Source organism: Cinclus cinclus, chromosome 6, assembly GCF_963662255.1.
Source record: "Cinclus cinclus chromosome 6, bCinCin1.1, whole genome shotgun sequence".
Lineage (NCBI taxonomy): Eukaryota > Metazoa > Chordata > Aves > Passeriformes > Cinclidae > Cinclus > Cinclus cinclus.
In genome coordinates this window covers 35961472-35980248 of record NC_085051.1, presented here as the reverse complement: position 1 = coordinate 35980248, position 18777 = coordinate 35961472, and the positions used below count along the sequence as shown (strand labels likewise).

At 36.5% G+C, this 18777-nt stretch overlaps 1 protein-coding gene across 1 annotated transcript in view; it reads left to right on the top strand.

The window, feature by feature from the left end:
- Window positions 1-18777, top strand: part of HEATR5A (HEAT repeat containing 5A) — a 52671-nt gene that overhangs the window by 28304 nt on the left and 5590 nt on the right. Inside the window, exons 19-31 of the mRNA XM_062494344.1 lie at window positions 63-252; window positions 814-983; window positions 5951-6089; window positions 6929-7108; window positions 7935-8174; window positions 8887-9068; window positions 10749-10817; window positions 11241-11420; window positions 13366-13600; window positions 13989-14237; window positions 15854-15981; window positions 16877-17024; window positions 17720-17992. Of these exons, the coding sequence (XP_062350328.1) occupies window positions 63-252; window positions 814-983; window positions 5951-6089; window positions 6929-7108; window positions 7935-8174; window positions 8887-9068; window positions 10749-10817; window positions 11241-11420; window positions 13366-13600; window positions 13989-14237; window positions 15854-15981; window positions 16877-17024; window positions 17720-17992 (2383 nt within the window). The remainder of the gene's footprint in view (window positions 1-62; window positions 253-813; window positions 984-5950; window positions 6090-6928; window positions 7109-7934; window positions 8175-8886; window positions 9069-10748; window positions 10818-11240; window positions 11421-13365; window positions 13601-13988; window positions 14238-15853; window positions 15982-16876; window positions 17025-17719; window positions 17993-18777) is intronic.

Genomic DNA, 18777 nt, shown 5'->3' with positions numbered 1-18777 from the left:
ATTTTTAAAAGCTCTTATGTATATCATATAGAGATTACATTACTGCTTCTCTTATTTTACAGGCATGGGCACTACACTCTCTGTCACTAGTAGTAGATCTGGCTGGGCCCTTGTATCATGTGCATGTGGAGCCTACCTTATCTCTTGTTCTCATGTTGTTGTTGAGTGTGCCTCCGGCTTATGCTGAAGTTCATCAAAGCCTTGGTCGCTGTTTAAATACACTTATTACCTCTCTGGGCCCTGAGCTGCAAGGTATATAGCATAGAAATGTGTCAGCTTTGTTTGCTGTAGCAACCAAATTGCTAAACATTGAATGTGTGTGATTGCACATGTAACAAGTAAGCAGATCTAAGTTTCTTTGCGTAGTTGTAAGATAATATTTCATAGGCCATGACTTTATGCAATCAAGATGACATGACTGCTAGTTTTCCAAAAATAGTGCTTCTTGACATATTTCCTTTGTTTGAACTGGTTCTCTGAGCCTTGACTTGGTCTGAAATTTCATACGTTAATTTTACATTTACATTTCTTATACTCTTACAAGTCTAGCATGAGAACGGAAGGTGTTAATATTTCAAGAGTTAGGAGCCTGTCTATGTCTTAGTTATGATGAAGACTTTTAAAATTTATGTCTAAATCACCAGAGAGCAATGTGATCAACTACTCATTGATATCAAAGTGTAGCACAAATATGAGGATCTGGCTTTAGAAGGGTGAATGTTCTGGCTGGCTTGGGAAAAAGACAGGTTATGTTTATTAAAAATAAATATGTTTTTAAAACAACAAAAAATACCTTCTTTATTCTCAATGTAGGCAGCAGTACAGCAGTGTCAGCCTTAAGAACTTCCTGCCTTTTGGGCTGTGCAGTGATGCAAGATAATCCTGACTGCCTTGTTCAAGCTCAAGCCATCTCTTGCCTTCAGCAGCTTCACATGTTTGCTCCTCGACATGTCAACTTGTCTAACCTTGTAAGCTGCCTCTGTGTGAGTATATATTTACTAGTTTATATCCTATTATTTTAAAATCTGTTCATATTTTTCATAAACCCTTTAAAAATGCAGATGTTTCTCTAAGCAGAGAAACTGATCATTGTGTAGGCATGAAGTGTTTCATGTTCTCCTACAGGCAAGTATTCTATATATCTTCACTTTTTTTTCCTCAGTTTCTACTTCCCCTTTACAAGATAAGCACAGTCTGTAGAAATCTTGGCCTTCTGAACTGCTTGTAAATACATTCTGCTGTTCTTATTGAGGCCAGTTGTCTGGAAGGATATACCATTCATTACAACTTTTTTGCTGGATTTTTATCAGCTTGGTTTATGTTGGCCAGTTTTTTTCCATCTGCTGCTTTTTATGCCTTGATTGAAGGACTGATTTTTTAAAAATTGTTTGTACTAATTACTGGGAATTTTATTTTTTTGTTTTTTAGTTATGCTGAAAAACTGTAGATTTCTCTGTTTTGTAATTTCTGTAGCATTTATAGTTCAGTGTACTGACATCTTGGCAGTCAGTATAAAAATTTCTAACACCTAAGTTATAGTCCAATCAGGTCTTTGGAAGAAATAAAACTTTTTCAGCTCTATTTGACAAGAAGTGGGACAGTTTATTTGTTGGGTGGGGTTGGGTTTGTTTTGTTTTGTTTTGACCCAGTATCTCTCTGTCTTTGAATAGCTACTGTTCTGAAGTACTTAGTTCTATTAAAAAAAAACCAACCCAAAATAATTTTCTGGTAGCTATTAGCCTTGGTGGATTTGGGGGCTAGCTGAGGGGTGGGTTGGTTTGAGGTATTTGAGTGTTTTGTTTTGTTTTATTTTGTTAATACTGTCTTGTCTTACTGTCAGTCAGAGAGAAACAGAAATCCACAGACAGCAAAGTGTGGTTGGATTTTGTTTTAATGTCATCTATTTCAATACAGGTCTTATTCGCATCTTCCGTTGGGTAGCACTTGTGTATCAGTACTAAATGTATATTAATTTTGTTTAAGGTTTAGATTCTTTATATTTTCTTTATTTACTTTGACTAGAAACATGATTGTGGGAGCTAGGAAAAACTGAAGAAGGTATTTCTACCCCACACTGTGATGTGCTATGGACGTATGGATGTGCTAGTTGCAGAAGAGATGGAACTAATCTGAAGTGTTTTTCTAACATCCACTAACAATTATTTTCTGTTTTTTGGGTAAAACATATTTTTTCTTACATTGATAAAATCACAACAAACCATCAGTCAATCTCTCACTTGGAGGGTGTGGCAGCACTTGGGAGCATTTGTAATTCCATGTGCAATCGCTTCTATCTCTCTACTAATATCAATAAAAAGAGGATGCCATGACAGAGTTGTCTTGTCTATATAATATTACTGATTTTTATTGTTTTTACAAGTTGTCTTAAATTGCTTCATACAGAAGTTTATGAACTTCGCAATACTTAATTAGTCAGTTGAGAAGCAGGGGTCATGGCTTGAGTGTGTGTGTTCATGCATCTGAATGTGTTCCTCTCTATCCCAGAAATGACTGTAGGCTTCCTGGGAGAGGAGTTCACCAAGTCAGTGGCCTCACATGGGTGATCTTTTCTCATGAACTTGTACAACTAAAGCCAATGTTCCTGGCACTGACAGTGCAGTAATGTCAGTATGTCTCTGAACAGAGTGTTATATACAAGGGTTTTCAAGTGTGTGCTTTGCCCGTCTGTGAGAAGATAATTGCACAAGCAGAATTCTGTGTTTGTAAAACTCGCCATCCATCCCTGTAGTTTCCACCCACTAAATCACCATCTCATTAGGGAAGCAGAATATGTTATTGGGTCTGAAATCTGCAGTTCACTGTGCTGTTTATTTGCAAGGTGATGCTCAGCCAGTTTTTCTTCATGAGTTTAAATGTCTGCAATTTGGAGAACAAGGTGTGACAGTCCTCCATTGCATTGCATTTTCAAGTCTTAAGGGGGAGTAGCATCCAAAAGCTAGGCCCTAGATCATGTGGATATTCACCATTGCATTCTTTATTTAGGGAAGAAAAACAGGAGAGGCAAAGAATCTGCGGCCAGATGAGTGATCTTTCCCCCCTCCATCCATAGAAACATGAATTTCACTCATAAAATCTTGAAAACAAATGTGCAAACATTTTTTTTAACTTTTTTTAGTAGCATTTGAGCCAACAACCCTCTCCACCCTCTTTGCCCAAGGATTCTGTTAAATGGCTATGCCTTCTAACTTTTTAAAATTCTCCTTCTCCTGCTATTCTCCCCCATTTCCTCTTTGCCTCCTCTTTTACATCCCTCCACTTTCTCATAACCCTCCCTCTTCTCCCTCTCCTCCCTCTTAATTTCTTTTTTCATCATTAGGCATACTAACACAATTTCTTGTGCAGGCAGCTGCAAGCTGCCTCCTCCACCCATCTTCCCAGCCCCTACAGCATGAGATGGTTCAGGTCTCCAGTATATTTATGCAGTTCAGGTTGTAACTGCAGTAAGCACTGGTAAAACATGACTGAGGCAATGGACACACTGCTTCACTGGCTCATGTTTTGTGGGTTTTTTGTTTGTTTGTTTATACTGTGTACATATGCTTGTCATTATCTAGCTTCCATTCTTCAGCTTCTGAGAGTGTTCCCTGTTTGTCAATGGGATTTTTCACAGGGCTTCAAGTAATAATGCATACTTGTCCTGCTATTTGAATTCTTGGCTCCAGCAGAATACAAATCGTATGCTTTTAATCTTGTCTAAAATTAGCTCTCAAACTAACTTAGGTGAGCACAGACTTCTAAAGAGCTTATCTCTGTAAGCTTGTGACGTAGTATTTGTGAGCACAATGAATGTCAGTTTTCATGAAACACAATAAGCATACAATGTTAATAACTATGCTGTGCTGTTGTCTTGATACTGTTTACATATTAATTTTAGGGGCAGTTGGATTGGAATTTAAGTGTGTTCAACATGAAAAATAAGAGAAATTAACTAAGCAAATTAGGCTTTTGGTATGTTTGAGATAAGATTCTGAATTCTATTACATGCTGAGCATACAAGTTACAATTTCCATGTGTGGTTGATATCACTGTGATATCTATTTTGGTTTTGTCATGACTGGTTGTCATTTGTTTTTGTGCAGGAAATCTTGTTGGATAATTCTGTGTTGGTAGGTCCCTGTGCCTTGTTAATCCTAAACTTTTGCAGTTTGCAGTGGTGTTTTTATTTCATCTTTTATCTTTCTTTTTAACCATTTTAATGTAATTTCTTTTAGCATGTCAAGTGATATTTTATTGTCATCCTAACCAGAGCCTTCCTAACTTTCTGGAAATTGCAGGAATACATTTCCTTTATGTGCTTAATGAGGGATAATTTTGTTTTGAGTGTGTTAAGTAAAGAAAGGGAGCTGTTTGTACGTTTAAGTTTTAATGTGATGCTTGCATTTTGTGTCTGTCATTTAGTCCTGCCCCCTGCTTAGAATGTGGGAAATTAAAAATGTGCATCTTGCATTATTTTGGTAGCCTCCATTGGGCCCTCTGTTTTTTCCCTATTAAAAATGAGCACGGAATTTATGCATGTCCAACTTGAAGTAGAATGTGTAGCCTGCTTGCATAAATGTTGCATTAAGACTCACTTGTTTCTGAAGTTGCAATTAAAGTACCTTGCAGACATAATATTGAGTCAGGTTCCTTTCCTTGTAGAAGAATTATGCAGAGTTTATCTTTTTGTGTTTAATTATGTCATTCTGAATATTGTAGATTCATGTGCATGCATAGAAATTCCAAAGATGAAGCTTAGTTTTGTTAATCTAACAAAGCTAAAATTCTGTATTGCGTATTCTTTTTCTCCTTAAGTTGCTTTCTTTAAGCATATGTTAACTAATATATATTAGTCATTTTGGCTAACATATATTGGCCTGTTGCTGACAAATGAGGAGCACAGCCTAACACAAGGTTTTCCTGCAGCAGACACAGCTCTGTTTTAAAGATGTAACAGCTAAGTGTGCATAGCTGCTTAATTGTAGAGAACAATTCTTTTATTATAATGTAAGCTTAATTTAGAAGAAGACACGTAAATATTGGTTTAGCTGTCTTGCCTGACCACACAGCTAGTTTGTCATATCTTTAGGATTCCCTTCAGGATTGTCTTAAAATTTATAGAAGCAAATAAAAATCAGAAAGATCCACTCTAACGAAAAACCCTTGTGGCTATGTCATGGGGTTTTTTAAGTGTTTTTCCTTGTTCCAGTAATAGTGAATCTGTTGTGTATTTTCTAGTAAAATAACCCACACAGTGGCCTGTTGGTGTTAAAATATGATGGTGCTATGAACGTTTTTGCTGGAGACTGCTCAGGAGAGCTGACCTGTCTCAGTGTTATACATTCACCAGTAACTCTTACCTTTTCTCTCAACTTCTCTGAAACATAATTTAATGTAAATTGAGTAATTTTTTTCCAATTAAACTGCAGCAGTGTTCCCTTTACCCTTTCTTACGAACTTCCTTTAATGCATGGAATTGTGTTTTACTAAATCCTGATTGACTCTCTCACCCTAGGTTTCACTGACATTTCTCTAGTTACATCTGATGATAACTTGTAGTGAGTTTTCAAGCCTGTTGTATGCATATACCTAGTAGTCAGAGTTAGTTGTTCATTGAGACCATGATTCACCTGGCATTGAAGTTAATGGTGGTTTTTGTACAATATTGGTTGAGACGTGGATTCAGCCCCAAACTGATATTGTAAGTTGTCTTTGGAGAGAAAATGCTAAAAGTACTAATATGTTTCATAAAATTGATTGCAGGACTTGGAAAACATTTTATTTGGGGGTAAAAAAAAAAAAAAAGAAGAGATGAGCAAAAAGAGCATTAATTGCAGGTGTATTGAGTTAACAGATTTGCCATAGCTGCAAGTGTTCAGAAAATACCAGCCTTGCTGAGGTATTGCCACAGAGGTTTGTTAGCCATCTTACTGTATCTTCTTGCATGTTTCAGATGAATCTCTGTAGCTCATACTTATTATTGAGACGTGCAGTGGTAGCTTGCTTACGTCAGCTTGTGCAAAGAGAAGCTGCTGAAGTATCAGAATATGCTGTTGCACTAGTGAAAGAGAGCAAAGAAGATTTTACTCCAGGTAATATATTGAAATTTGGGGATCAAAGAACTTGACATATTGACAGTGAATTTTAAACACACTTTGCTGTGAGTGTGAAAACTTTGCTTCACTCTTGAAGTCTTAAACTCAAACTCAAAACATTTTCTACCTCAGTTGTCTTTATAGTACCAAATAATGATAAAATGAGGAAATGCAAGGGGAGTTCCAAGGAAATCTAAGCCTATCTAGCCAGTAGCTGTTGTATTAACTTTCTGCTAAAAGGCCTGAGAGTGATCACCAGTTCATCTTCATGTGCCTGTGTTAAAAATGTTTTTCACTTCAGCTTTCAATTCAAGCTCATATGGAAATTTTCAGAAAAGATAGACTATATAGCCATTTTTAAAAACTGCTGATATTTAAAATTTGTAGTATTGGCCAAATAAAAATTGGGCCGATTAATTTAACTAATTACTTCCATGTGATTGGTTTTATGCCTTTTTGGAGAATAGTTTTAACTTCCATTTCAAGTGAATACATTGTTTTAGAATTACTTTATGAAGTGAGCGAAATAAGTTTTTTCAGGAGCTAGATGCTGTGGTGATGGAAATGCTGTGAAATTCAGAGTAGGAGTCTTACTTTTTGCTGGAGTAACTTTCTTCCTGTTGTTATTATGTTTCTGTAAAAACTCAACATTCCTTTAGTATTCATAAGTTAGTTGTAGTTTTAAAGTGAAAAGTGTAATTGTTTCAAAAATATTTCAGGGCTAGTAAGTACTTTTTCACAAGATACCCTGTGTGCAACCACCAGTGGGGTTTCTGTTGTCATTAATGCAGTTTTGTGATGTACAGTGCGCAGTTCATAGACTTTGTTCTTAGCAGATGTGAACATCAGAGAAATAGGCCTGGAAGGGGCATTGCTGGGTTTGCTGGACAAAGAATTGGATCCAAGATTGAGCCAAGATATCAGAGAGACACTGACTCACATGCTTACTTCAATGGCAGTTGAGAAGCTCTCCTTTTGGCTGAAGCTTTGTAAAGATGTTCTTGCTGCCTCTGCTGGTGAGTACACTGTAGTTGAGAACACAATCAAAATAAGGCCTGCAGGAGTGCACTATGCCACTGATGAAGTGTTCAATGCATGTTTGTCATTTATAGACTGTATAGTCATCGTTCATATTGAAAGATTGGATCCTTTAACTGAGTTCCTTCAGAGGAATGTGCCTTTCTCTCTTCTGATTTCCCTTTCCCCACTGAACAAGTTCTTGTAAACATCTTAGGATGTGTTGCCTGTTCATATTCTTGTTGATTTATACTCCTAATGTTAATTCATTTCCATATCAGAAATGGAAATAGAGAATAGGTTTGAGTTTGTGAGTCCTGTGCAATTACCTGCAAGAAAAGTATTCTGACCTGCTCTTCTCTTAGTAATGGAATGGATGCAGGCCTATTATATCATAATGGAACTCTTGAGCATGCAAAATCAATTACTGTGCTGAATATGCAGGAGTGAAGGAAATTCTTGTACCTGCGGTGCAGGAGGAAAACTTAATTGCATTTTAGATTTTTTGATTTGGAACAGTACTAGCTTCTAATGCATTATACTTACTTGAATTTTTTTTTTCTTTTGCTTCTTTCACTGCAGTTCTTAATTTACCTTCATGGTATTGATCTTGTCTACCAGCAAGTAATAGCAACCGAATGTTAGCTTTATATTTGAAATCGGTTACATTTGAATTCTAGCATTTACTGTGAGATACCAAGATTGAAGGAGTCACTATGAATTTGAGGCTAGAGACAGACTTCAAAGAGATTTCTTTCTGTAGATTTCAGTTATAGTAAGAAAGAATATTATGTTGGTTTTTTCCTCTCTGTGTCCTAAATACAGATTTCAATACAGTAGCATCAATAGATACCACTCAAGAAGAGGAAACTGCCAAAGGAGATGATGTATCTGTATTAACATCTGACAGTGATGACAGGTTCCATCCTTTCCGGAATCCACGATGGTCCACCAGAGTTTTTGCTGCAGAGTGTGTTTGTAAAATTATAAGCCAGTGTGAAAATGCAGGCAGTGCACATTTTGACATAACTTTGGCTCAGGAAAGAAAACAACGTGATTCAAGAGGTAGGTGTTAAGCACCATAAGGTTTTCATAGAATGCAAAGTATGCTTAAAGTAAGTATTAGCTCTTTGCATCATAATGAAATTCATCATAAATTTGTTGCTTGTAACCAATGAAGCCTCTAATTACTCTTATTGGAAGCCTGTATTTCAGGTGTAGAGAAATTTTTATTTGCTGAAAGAATGGTATCCTGCTGCAGCGTTTACTCTCAGTTTCCTGGTTATAGTACCATGGTGTATGTGTAGGAAGGTGTTGTTTCTGTATAAGCACTGGCAGTCACAAGTGATAGCTGGCACCAGCCTACAACATCACAGTTTGGTGTCTAGGAGTATGACTTTAAATAATGCCACTTCTTTTCTTTCCATAATTTACATAATCACCAGTAGAGTGCCATTTTTCAGTACCTCTCTGTGTTTATCTGGAGGTGTTTTCCTCAACACTTTTAAAAAAAAAATCTGTCTCATACATGAAGATATTTATATTTCTTCTAAATATTTTTTTTCTACTTTTAAATGGAAAGCAGACTAGATCAGCTAACATAAGGTAGCCAAGTAAAATTGGTCTGTGGGTGAGCTGCCTGAAGTGAATCCTTGATACGTGTTAAGGTAAAATGTAAAATATGTGTTTTGGAAACATTTGGAACAGTCTTATAAAACACATCATGTCTGAATTTAAATTTATTATAATTATTTTCTTTTTTAAATTTCTGTTTCAGATGACTTTTTGGTATTGCATTTAGCTGACTTGGTCCGTATGGCTTTCATGGCTGCCACAGATCACAGTGACCAGCTTCGTCTTTCTGGGCTTCAAATGTTGCAAATTATTGTTCGGAAGTTTGCAGCTGTTCCAGAACCAGAGTTTCCAGGTCATGTCATCCTGGAGCAATATCAAGCCAATGTAAGCACCATTAATAACTTAGATAAAGTTATAGTAATTTAATATCTTAGAAAAGTTTACAGTCACAGTCAGTTACTGAAGAAATTTGCAGTTGCAGTGTGTAGGTATAGAGCTGGGTTTCAGTTACTTTGTTACTCAAGTATTGTTAATTTATTCAGACTTCCTTAGAAATCATCTTTTTGGTTGGCATATAATTTTTTATCTCCAAAGTTTTTCAAATTTCAACATTTTTCCCTCTTGAGTACAACGAAACCAAAGTAGATCATTGGTGGGGTTTTTTTGAAGTCGTTGGTTTCAGAGTGTGAAGAAATAAGTAGCCTTTGCACAGCAGCCATCATGTTTGCAGATCTTGGCGAATAAACAAGCTAGAGGAGTGTGGACTGTACTCAAATGGTCCATTTCAGTTAAGTCTTGGTTTAGATTTAAAGAAAAGATGTCCTAGTTGTTTAGCATTCCAGACCACACTTGTGTTAAATATGACAGACAGCTGTGTTAAGCCTCATATAGCTTTAATTTCTAGCAGACACTGAATAGGTCAGATCACTTTCTCTCATAGAATTGGAGAGACTGAAGACGTCCTGACATACTTTGATCTTGCTTTTGCCGTTATAATTCCATATTTTTGGCATACCTTTGTGGGAATGAAGTGCCTTGGTCTAGTCTGAAGTTATCAAGGGAAAAAAAATAAACCATCTGTCCTTGCTGTCCAAAACCATCAAGTAAAGCTAATATTTTTTCTTTTAAGCTTCACTACCTTTAAAGTGTTTTTTTTAATACCATGCACAGATCTCATGAGCTATTTCATGTAAGTTTAAGAGATGTGAAACTGTTAAAAATCAAATCTACATTGTCTGATTTTTTCCTTAAAAAATGATAATAATCCAGAAAAAGATGGATATAAAATTTTCTGGACCTAGGTAATGACTTCCTAAAATCTTATTCAGTAGTTCCATAAATAAAATATCAGCTTGAGAGGATCTTAAGAAATTGTCATAAATTTCCGTTAAAAACAAATCCTTTTCACTTATTTCACAAACATTTAATTGTAGTCCGTACTCTTTGGGATGAAAGTATAATACATCAAACTTAAATATGAGTTTTCAAATACATGCTAAAGCAGCTAGGGAATATTTTATTAGCCTTTAGTGAAATGGTTTTCAGCTGTGAGAGTAGGTAAAACCTCTGCAGCCTGGTAACTTTGTGTTTGTGTATTCTTTCTTAGGCAAATGGGATTTGTGTTTTCTCCTTTTTTCACTTTCCAAAGTTGGCCAGCTTCAGTTGGTTGTTTTCTTAAATCTGTATTCTTTCTGAGTAAGGAAATGTCACTCAGTAGGCATCTTGCAAGTCTTTCATTGTTCAGATCATTGCTTTTTCTTTGTGGCCTCCTCATCAAGTCAAGCATTCAGGAAGGAAGACATTACTATTTCTTTTATAGACTCTGCAAAAAATAGAGTCAACCCTGAAGACCTCTCTCAAAGAACAGTATCTTCAGTGTAAGCAAAACAGTGAAAGTTTGACTGAAACTGTTTCTGTACTCTTTAATCTCGCTGAATCAGTCCGTGAAAAAATGACAAAGGAACTGTGCTTTGTAAAGGAATACTGTAACAAAGTCTGATTATGAAAAGTAAGTCTTTAGTCAATTGTTCTCTATGTATTAAATGTTGTATAATTTCTCTTTAGGTTGGAGCAGCACTTAGGCCTGCCTTTGCTCCCGAAACTCCTCCTGATGTCACAGCAAAAGCATGTCAGGCAAGTGTTGAAAGTCAGAAATCTCTTAGGTAATAGACCCTCTGAAACTTTTTTTTTTGTTTGATATCCAACACAAGAAAAAGGAAATAAATCCTCTAACTTTAAATCCTCCATTCACAAAAGATAATGTCACTTATGTTACCTTTATATTGTGACAATTCAAAGATTTTTGTCACTTTAAAGTCTTTTGAGAAACTTTGTTGAAGTTGATAGTTTGGCTGATATTTGTGACACCCCACTAATGTTTTGGTTTTCACTGCTTAAGTGTACTAAACTGGGAAGTCATTTAACATTTGGTATTGTCTGACAGTAACTGTACCTTGGTAGAAATTAAATCTGGCTTTCATAATTTTACAGACAGAAAAAAGAGTGTCCAGTGGTGTTTTTCTCTTGTTCCTCATTGTTTCCGTTTCACAACGCTAGGTATGCAGTGCCTGGATAGCAAGTGGTGTAGTAAGTGATCTTAATGACCTTCGAAGAGTTCACCAGTTGCTTGTGTCCTCTTTGCTCAAAGTGCAGGCTGGAAAAGAAGCACAAAATCAACAATATAATGAAAGCACTTCAACTATGGAAGTACTAGCTGTCCTTAAGGCTTGGGCAGAGGTTAGTATAACAGCTCTGCAGTGTTAGCCTTGATATTGGGTAGGTGAGTTAGAACCTTTCAGACAGAATTTTCAGGAATTTCTAACATGCTTCTTTAAATAGAGGGTGCTGACCCTTTGCTGTGCTTTGTTACCTCTAAAAGTACGTGAACTTTGTAAACTTGACAAAAGCACTGCTAATTAAACTGGTTTTATTATACTAGACATTAAGAATAATGTGTCATTCTTAAAAATATTAATTCCTTAATGTATTTGAATAGTTCAATATTGATTTGAAGTTGTATGTTATAAATGGTTATGGTGATGGTTCAGTCAATGTACTATTTTAAATAGGTGTCATTTTTCTCATTGCCTATTGGCATTTCATATCTTAGATCTTTTAAATTAATACTGTCAGTTCAGAACTGCTTTAGTTAAATTGATGTGAGCTCACGTGAATACTTGTTTTAGTATGTGTAAATGCAAGGTTAAGTACTTCAAAGTCAAAAATGTGAACCATGTACACCACCTCCAAAAGATGAGTATTAGAATGTAGTAATAATGGCCTTGGATGCTGATGGTTGATAACCGGCTAAAGATGAACATGCTGTGAAGGTAGATGACATTTCAGTGTATAACCAGGTAGGTACTTTGAAGGAGAAAGTAGGCAATAGATAGTTTTAATGTAAACATTTGTAGAAAAATATACCAATGTTTCATGTGCATATTTGCAAACAGATATTGACTAAATAGCAAAGCCCTTGGAGACAAGCAAGCAGTAGGTAGGAATAAAAATCTTGAAAACATGCTTACATTGAAAGATTTAAATAGATTGGTCTATTTTATCTATTCAGGAAATGATAAAGTAATGTGATCAATTTAAAATCATTACATGAAGAAAAGATTTTTAATAGCATATAACAACCTTTCACTGATCAGAAGCCAGGACAAAATTCAGACTAGATGTGAGTCTCAACTGTCTGAAGTGAAGATCTGTAGATTGTTCCAGCCTATAATTAAGATCACTAGAATTCTTCAGGGGGAACTCTGTAGAGCTTCCTATAAGCTTTTGTGACCTGTAATTTACAAATATTTCACTTGAGCCCTAGGCAGTTCCTTCTCCGTTAGAATCTTACCCATTTCTAGTTTACAGAAATTGAAGGAATTCCCCCATCCTGTTGCTGGAGGGAGGCCTGAGGCAAGGACTTGATGAATGTTTGGTCTGGGACAACCCACTACAACTAGCAAACATGAAAAAGATGCAGAAATCATAATTGCAGGAGACTAGTATTCAACAAAGCTGACTTGAGATTCATTGAATCTAGATGTTTGCTTTATAGTTGAGAAGAGCTTTCTTCCAGGGGCATTTTGGAGAGACTACAGAAAGCTGTTTGTTTGAAACATTCTCAATTCTGTCTTCTTGATAAGCAGAGAGGTATCTAGGTAAATTGACACTGAAATTAACCTATAGATGGTAACACCCAAAGCTTGCAAACTGTGCAAGATTGGACTCTTCATTCTTTACTGCTAACATGAGATAACACATAATTTTGAGAAGTCAGTTCTACGTGCCATATAGCATTTCAGTTAAAAAAATATTTAGGAGTGGGTTAAGTATTGTTTCCGAATCATTATTATAGATATATTATTTATAGTTATTTAGCCTTCAAACCTAACAGGGTTTGATGGTTGGAAGCAGTAACTGGACAAATAATATATTAATTTTTAAGAGCAGGATACTTAATTGCAGGTAGGAATTTTAGTAGTTTTCCCGTTTTCTGGGGGATCCTTGCATCATGATTAGCTGGAGAAAGAATAGAAAATAAGTGCTTGTTCACCCATGCTTACTGGATTTGAAGCAGAAATAGATTCTAGGAAATCTCATGCCCGTTTACAGGCAGTCATGCTAGTGATCCCAGTTGTTTTCCAAGTGTTATTTGTAACTCTCTATCTAAATGTATCAACAGGTTTACATAGTTGCAGTTGAAAAGCAGAAAAATCAAAGTGATATGCACAAGCACTGTTTAAAAATTGCAAACTCCTCCGAGGACAGCTACAGAGATGTAACATTTTCGGCCAGTGGTCTTCTGGACTTGGTTCAGGCAGATCTTGGAACCCTGAGCAAGTTCTGGCTTGCTGCACTTCAGGATTTTGCTCTCTTAACTTTGCCTCCAGAGTATGCATCACAGCTACCTGCTGAAGGTAAAAAGGCAAATGAGTTGTATTTTCCTAAGTCATTTGTAAGCAAACTGACTTGTGTTAAGATCATAGTAAGATTAAATTTTATAGAGAATAAGCCTACTTATGGACCTCTTTAAAGATCAGAACTGCTTTTGAGAACAGAGGTTTCATGGATGTGAAGAGTGGTTTGGTATTCTTATTTGTTGGCTATTTTTATGGTTGAAAGAAGAAATAGGTAATCTGTTGCATTTAGTCCAAATAAATCTAAATGAAATGCCCTCATTGGCTTGAATTTTAGTACTGAACATTAAAAAAAAGTCAGACATAGAACATAATCCCATTTAAAGAATGAGAAAATACAGTAGTAGAAAATAAATTACACCCTTAAAACTAATTTCTTTTCTTGTAGGTGGTACATTTTACACAGCAGAGACAATTGAAAATTCCAGACCTCATTACTACAACTCCTGGGCACTGATACTTTATGCTACAGCTTTATGGCTCACTAGCACAGGTTTCATTGTTGTTGATCCAGATGAAGGAGTTACAAATCTCTCCAGACCTGTTACCCCAACTACCATGTGTCAAGATTCTTCTACCAGGCCCTTGGTGAAATCTCCTGAGGATGTGAATACTGACAGATTTCATCTTATCTTGGGTTAGTGTGTGAGTGCATAGTCTGCCTCAATGGTGTAACTCAAAATGTAGATAAAACTGCTAACAAATAATTTTTTAATTATTCAAATTTAACTGTATCATTCAATATCACATCTTTTGGAAAAACATGGCCAGAAGAATTTTAAGTCCTAGTGAGAAAATTCTAAGGCATTTTCCCAAATGTGGTGCAAAAATCACTGTGAGCTAAACAAGCCGTAAACAAATATTTATTGCTCTTCTCAAGAACATGCAAGTCCAGGGGTGGATTTTACAGTGTTTGTGCCAGTACAGTTACAGAGTATATGGGTTAGTTTCACTGAAGTAGAGTTTTACATCACACAGTAGCTTATAGACTTGTGGAGATCATACTGTCCACCTCCTGCTCAAGCAGGGTAGCATAAAGCCAGCTGCCCAGGACCATGTCCAGACAGCTTTTGAATATCTGTGTGGATGGAGATTCAATTTCTCTGGGCAGCCAGTGCCAGTGCTCAGTCACCCACATGGTAAAAATAGTGTTTCCTTAGATTCATATAAAGCTCTTTTAAGGCTCTACTACTGCAGGAGCTAATCAGGTAGCTGAATTCAGTCCCAATTCTCTAAGTTTACACAATTAGGGATTTCTGGTTATATTTATTTTCTTGGTCTCCCTTTTGTATCCTCTTTTGTAATCCCTTTTTGGAATGGGTTTGTATGACTTGGTTGCACGTGTCTTCTTTTGATTCCCAGTCTTTCTGCAGAGAGCCAGCTCCCTGTTGAATTCCATTGCTCTCTCAGGTAGAAGTGGGACCTCTGATACAAAAGCTGTTCATTTTCCCTGCTTCCTCTATTGCTTATTGCTGATGCTTAGTGCATCAGATTCCATGTACTTGACCATGGGCATATGGCTTGTTTATTCTGTTTTTGAATAAAATAGTATTTTAATTTTCATTCCCTGCAGAGAAACTGGAAGATTTTAAAACTGCTTTTCTGTTGCACAGCTGTTGTTTAGTAGACACTGATTGGTTTCCCAAGTCATCACACATTTTGGAATTACAGCTGTATAACTGGGATGAGAGTATGGATTGCATCTTATATGAAGGTTATCTCCAATATTTTGAGGACTCCTGAAAGTTGAGAAAAAAGAGCTCTTATCTGCTCTAGGATTTACAAGCATAGGCTTCATGTAATTTACTTACTGCTGGTTATCTAGTTGTGGTAGTTGGGATTTTTAGCATTTTTTTTAAATGGGAAGATAAAGCATTAGAGTTTGTGAACTACTATTACTTTCAGAATTTCTTTCTGTTACATAAATCAGAGTGATTAGGCAAATATTCTGCTATATACTCATTATGAATTGTCCTGTCTGTTCATTGGGCTTCGTATTTTATTCAGAAATTGCTGGGGTTTTATTTATGTTAGTAGCCAGTTATAATTGGGTCTTTTACTGTCTAGAAGGTGATGTTTCTTTCATTGTTTTGATGGAAATAGCGATCTTGCCCAAACATATTAGCAATAGGAGATAAATTCACTTAAAATGCTATTTCTGTGGCTGTTCAACCTTCTGTGAGGTTACTTAGTAGTGGAAAAAATTTCTTCTTAAAATCCCAAGTACGCTTTTTTTTCTTTTGATGTTTACAGGAATTAGTGTGGAATTCCTGTGCTCTCCTCGATCAGATGCAGCAATGGAGAACATTATTGCCTGCTTACATGCCCTACAGGCACTCTTCGATGTTCCGTGGCCAAGGTCTAAAATAGGTGGTGATCAGGTAATGCATAATGACCAAATGCCCCCCAAAATTAAGACATAGTTTTAGTCTGAACAGTACCTCTACAATCTCTTGTATTTTGTGGAATCTTCAACATACAGGTCGTAGGTAAACTGTATGCTTTACTGAAATCCAAAGCTGTAGAGGGAGAAGATAAAAAAGAACCACCTGTAAGGTGAGGGGCAGAGAATTTGAGGACATTTCATCAGTAAGGAGTAATTAGATGAGTAGGATAAGAGCCAGGCAAAGACAAAATTCTGGGAAGGAGAGTTCTCTTACTCTCTCTCCATCAAGGCATAGTTGAATTAATTTTGTTGCAAAAATCTAAGTTGGTAAAAGAAGACTGGACAAAAACAGTGTTACTAAAAAAGAAAAAGGGCCAGACCCAAAAAAGACCCACACCACAACAGGGATCCTAAAAAAAAGTAGTATTCTGAAATATCTTCTTTTTTTTTTTTTCCTTTAAATTAAGGTTTATACCAGCCCACGGGCCATACAATTGTCTAACCCAGTGAAAATGATAAAGCCTGTGGACATGGCTAAGTTCTGCTGATTCTGTTGATGCTCTGTCCAAGGAAATGCATGTAGTGTAGGAGGGATACAATGTAGTGTCCCCACCTTCAAGAGTTAAGAAGACAAAGATTACTTTGGCTTTTTTTGTTGTTTTAAGTGCCCTATATATTAAATAGCTGTGATAACTATTCTGTTGGGAGAATTGATAGCTGTTACTGGGAGCTAGGAGCTGAAGAAAATGCCAGCTCCTCTGATTGTATCATTACATTGTGTTCCTTAGTGAGACCAATCAGAGTAATACTGTTGGCTTTAACAAGTATTAACAAGTTCTTAAAACTCCTGCATTAAATTTAAAATATATTAGATGTTTTTCTTATTATAGGAGTTGGGTGTAGAGCTGCTGAATGTTTTGCATCGACTTATACTGACCAGAGAGTCACCTGATATTCAGCTTGCTGCTCTTGAAGTGGTTCGCTTGATCCTTTTTGCAGCCCAGGAACATGTGAAGGAAAAGCGGAGAAGTGCAGAAGGTACAGTACTGTATGAGATGTTTGAATACCTATTATCAGGGTCAAAGCAATTCTTTCTTGGAAAACTAGATTCTGAGATGTGTCTTAATTGAAGTGTTTCACAGTTGGATTCTAATTCTAGTTTACTTAAAACAGTCCAGGTTCCTGACATAAGAAATTCAGGTGTCATGATAGATAGCAGCTGGTTTAGGTGTTGAACAGAGGGTAGAAAGTGAGGAGAAAAACTGCAGAAACTGCAGCTGGGTGGCATCAGGGAGGGAGGACTCCTAGTGGAAAGCTGGGGTCAGCTGTAATTGAGTGATGGACATACTCAGCACACACAGCCCTTGCAAGCTAGGTTCCAATAGTTACTCTGATTGTAACTTCCTAACATCCATTTTCTAAAAGGAAAAAACTGGGAGAAGAATCAAAATGCCTGTATCAGGTGACGTCATGCTGGCTTGGTGCCTCAGGAGCTCTTATGTCAAAGACTATTGTGCACCCTTTTGGGTGCCTTGGATTGCCTTTTGGCAATCACTGCATAGTTTGCTTATTCAGAAGGTTGTGTGTTTGCTAGTAGAATTTTGAATACGTACCCAAGCATATATATATGTGTCAAGATTATAATTTGGTGCTGAAAGAGTCTTAAGAAGTAAACTTTTTGGAAACAAGTCAGAGCCTGCAGATTTCTGCCATGTTTCTTGTTTTTCTTTCAGTTGATGATGGTGCTGCAGAAAAGGAAACATTACCAGAATTTGGAGAAGGGAAAGACACAGGGGGACTGGTGCCTGGGAAATCATTAGTCTTCGCAACACTGGAGCTGTGTGTTTGTATTCTTGTCAGACAGCTTCCCCAGCTTAACCCTAAATTAACTTGTAGCCCTGCAGTTCCACCTGGAAAACATCTGTTACTGTCAGAAGATGGAAGTAGACTGGTAGCAGCAGCATTAGTTATTCTCTCTGATGTTCCTGCAATCTGCTCTCCTGAAGGTATGCTATTTCATTACAAGAAAAGATAAATGAAAGAATATTAGGCCCTTCTCTGTCTTTGTTATTACCTAGTTTTCTTAGCTGGCTAGGTCTGGCAGCAAGTTTTGATTTGCTTGTGACAATTTCCTTTTCTAATTACTTTTTGACTGTCAAATTGCAAAGCAAGTTACAAAACTGAAGCAATTAAATGAGTAGTTTCTCTTTTCTTCCCACCCTATAGCAGTGCAATTAATAGATTCATTTTGTACTGGGAAATATAGAACAGCTACATGATTATATGCTACTTGAATTGTCTATTCTGGAATTTATAATGAAGACATAAATTAAATTTTAAAGGGAAATGGGTGATGTTACGTTTCCATCATTTGAGCATTAACAAATGGCTGCAAGGAGCTGTGGTTGAATTCTCAGATTAGTTGACTTTTACCCGTGATTCATTTTGGATTCACTCTAAACTTTATGATGGTTCCCTACCACCAAGCCTCAATATCGTATTTATACATATTATCTTTCAGTACTGATACAGCCACACATACAAACCATTTCTGCCCTACTACTCTCTTCTCACCTTAAATCTTGTTGTTACACCTTATGCAAATTTCTGGCATTTACCACCCCTAAAAATTTATTCTTTTTAAAAAAACTTTGTTCTCTGTTAAATGATTCTTCTGTGGGAAATATGATACCCCAAATGGAATATCTGGCAGCCCTTGTAGTCCTTGTAAGGTGTTGATATGCCTTTTTATTTCCATCTGCAGCCCGTTATTTATCAGTTCAAAGTGAAA